The sequence below is a fragment of the Hydra vulgaris genome, chromosome 06 (assembly GCF_038396675.1).
Source record: "Hydra vulgaris chromosome 06, alternate assembly HydraT2T_AEP".
NCBI classification, from domain to species: Eukaryota; Metazoa; Cnidaria; class Hydrozoa; order Anthoathecata; family Hydridae; genus Hydra; species Hydra vulgaris.
Window position 1 is genome coordinate 3,090,001 of NC_088925.1, and position 3,493 is coordinate 3,093,493.

Below are 3,493 nucleotides of genomic sequence, written 5' to 3' on the forward strand. Positions count from 1 at the left end.
GTTTAAATCTGACAAAACAAGAGTCATTTAATCTCTAATTTTGAGTAAAAAAGTAGAGTCAAAGTTATGTGTTTTTTCAAAAGAATAAGTGTGCCACAAAAAAAAAAAGAGAGGAAAACAAGCCTCACCTTAACTTTAATAGACCCGTATTAGGCGAGGTAGCGCCAGAATTTTTGATGCCTCTTAAGGATCTCCGCGCCGGTTTTAATCTGAGAGAAGAGGCGGTTTAAAACAAAAAAATCTTAAATTTGTTTATACTTTTGTATTAAGAAATTTTGCAAAAAGCAAGTGTCCTCCTTTAGCCACGATCTCTGACTATTTAATATTTCCTCTTAATTAGAATTTTAATTTATTTAAATTTAGAAATTTAATATCGCATGTATATATAAAAGGGCAAAGGATTACAGTTATTATCCCCTATTTCAAATATATTTTGACCAATACATTACATAGATAAAGCGGTTTATATAAAATTTAAAAACAAATTCCTAAAGAAAATAAAAGTTATTGCAGAATGTGAGAGAACATGGGTACGTTTTTTATAGATAAGTTGCATTATGCATTTTATTTATAATGCACGACATTACGTTTTTTATAGATAAGTTGCATTATGCATTTTTTTATAATGCACGACTATTACACTTAGCTCTCCCAAGTGTAGTGGAGTTATTATATTAAACAAGCATTAAAGATAATTAAACTAAAAGTAAACAAAAGTTTATGCTTCAACATTTCAAGATATTTTTTGTATAAAAATAATTAAAAATACCCCAAAAATATAAAAATTTCAATATTAAAAAATGTATACATCAGTAAATTAAAAATCAGTCAAACACAATTTTCAATTATAAAATCAATTATATCATTAATTTTTTCAATAAAACTTTCAACATTTTTATTGTATGGTTTGCATAACTTGTTTAACAAGTCATTCAGTATTTTTTCAACATCTTCTATTACTATAAAACGATACAAATTTCGAAAACATATCTCAGACATTATTAATGGTCCATAAACAATCTTTGTGTTTGAAATTGCTTTTTTCATAAAAGAGTCATTTATACAAACACGGTCACAGAAATAGTCTTTAGACAAAGAAATCACACCATTTAAACTGTTATATACATTTGCAGTTACACTTGGTAATAATAAGCATGGTCTCTTTTTAGGCGAAACTTATCCTGATAAACTTCCAAGAAGGTAACTTTTTGTGAGACAAATTCATTTATAGTAAGTCCTCTATGTGTTCATGGACACTTTATGTCCAGTAATCCAGGTTCATGGCAATTATAAGAGACTAAACCATCAGGACTTGCTCCTACAAAAGGCTGCAATAAGCTTGTGTAAAAGCCATTTTAACCTTAAATGTTTTATGAAGTTGTTTATATATTTTTTTCGAGCAATTGACTCATTACTAATACCCCAATTTGTAGCGTTTGACTGAATTTTTGTGCAGTACCCACAAATTTTGCTTAGCAGTGATTTTGATTTGTCAGGATTAATAATAATATTATTGCCATTAACTTTATTGACAGCAGATTCAAAGTTTGAGGCAGTAGTTCTATCTTTCCGATGTTGAAACCATAAGTCACTTGAATTTTTATTGATTATTTTTTCCATAAGTAAAAATTGCTACTCTTTTGTTATTTTTAAGTTTTTCATTAATATATCAAAAGTGCATGACTAACTGTTTTAATCACTTCTGCAATCATTTTTGGAAAATCAATTAAGAAAGATGCTGCTATTTCAATTTCTTTTTGCACAACACAGATATTAAAATGCATTCTTTTTTTACGCATTAGTGTAACTAACCCACAGTTATCATTTGTGATGTCAGCAAGTGAATCTATATCACTTTCAGTAAGAGAATTATCAGCTATCTTTTGCCTCTTGAATATATTACTTACGTTTTCTTCTTTTTTTGCTTTTTTTAACTCTATTTCAACTAATGTGGCAGGGACATGCAGTCTACTTTGTTTTTTAGATGGAACACTCCATTGCTGTTTCTTAGAAGTACAGGAAAAGTTATTATCTAAACTTACTTCCTTTTCAATGTACCATAACAGGGCACCAACATGCTTGCATATACCAGATGTTCTAAAAGTATACACACATGCATTTATTTTTTAAATCCTAAATGATAATTTAAAGTAAAATTTTGAAAATATTACATACCCAGCTGGACAGGAGCAATCTCCAGTTACAACATCACCTGAATCTTTATGTATAACAACCCAAACATCATATGGTGTGTTGGTTAGTTTTTGCTCGGGCAAACAAAGACCTCGTATAAAGCAGTATCTGCATGTATCATTTATTGCATGTGACATTACATTAGATAAATGACCTGAGTTAAAAAGACTTATTCCTCCTTTAAATGCTTTGCCTGCATTATTACTGTAAAGATAATCATTGATTTGTTGCAATAATATTTCTGGAAAATTTGCAGGTGCTTCAGTCCAACCATTTTTTAAATTCATAGGATGAGGTATTTGCACTTTTTCAATAAAAAGTTTTTCTAAAACATCTTGTTGAATTTCATTAAGTTCATCTGTAGCATCAGTAAAAGTGATAGGAAGATTCATATTAAATACACCTAAGGCGTGGTTCACAAGAGTTTGCTTGTTACCACTCCTATTGATACCATGATCACTTAAATACTCTTGAAGCTTTAATATAGTCCATTCTTCAAATTTTGGGGTTTTTTTCAATGATGGTATGATTGGTACTTTTGGTGTTGGAAAATTACTATTACCTGCAAAATCAATATTTGAAGAGAGATTACAACTCGACACTATGTTATTCCAAACGTAAATAACTTTTTCTAATACTTTTTCTTTATTTAAATTACTAAAACCATGATAGTTCTTCGACAATTTTAAAAAATATCGAAGGTCACTGAGCTTCCATTTAGAAAAATTTACATTGTTATCAAGTTTTAAACCTTTCGCAGAAAACTCATTCATTAAAACCTTTACTAAATTTCCACAGTCATCTTCAAAACACTCTGTTTTTAAATCCATTAATAAATTTTAAAAGTTTAAATTATTAAATACAAGATTAAACATAAGCTACTTAAAGTTGTAAAGCGAAATTTGATTTTTATAGTTTGTTATTCCCCAGGTGATCCCACAATGCATTGCAAAACGTTCTTGAAAAAGTTATCAAATATCGTCTATCCTGGTTTACCTAAAACAAAACATCGCGCTTAACGTTAGGAATGATTTTTGTGTTTCTGATCGCGATAAAAAAATTTTTAACAATAAAAGTGGAAAGTTAAAAAGCAAAATCATTCTACTAAGTTGTTGTTATAGACCACCTGGTGGTGCGTCAGAAAATTTAAGTTTATGCTTAAAGCGCAATATTTTTCATAAAGGTAATAAAGAAAAAAAAACTTTGTAATTGCCGATTTAAATATGGATTGCTTACGATATAGCGAAAACAAAAAAATAAAAAAATTTTATGATGAAATATTTGTATCTGGAGCGATACC

General features: G+C 28.9%; 1 protein-coding gene across 1 annotated transcript; it reads right to left on the reverse strand.

Annotated features, from left to right (window-relative positions):
* Positions 1-1,661: 1,661 nt before the first annotated feature.
* LOC136081123 (uncharacterized) lies at positions 1,662-3,088 on the reverse strand. Its single transcript, XM_065798410.1, has 2 exons — positions 2,176-3,088; positions 1,662-2,097 (listed from the first exon to the last, which is right to left on the reverse strand). Exons 1-2 carry the CDS (start codon positions 3,021-3,023, stop codon positions 1,662-1,664), a joined length of 1,284 nt encoding a protein of 427 aa, XP_065654482.1. The 5' UTR covers positions 3,024-3,088.
* Between the last annotated feature and the right edge of the window lie 405 nt (positions 3,089-3,493).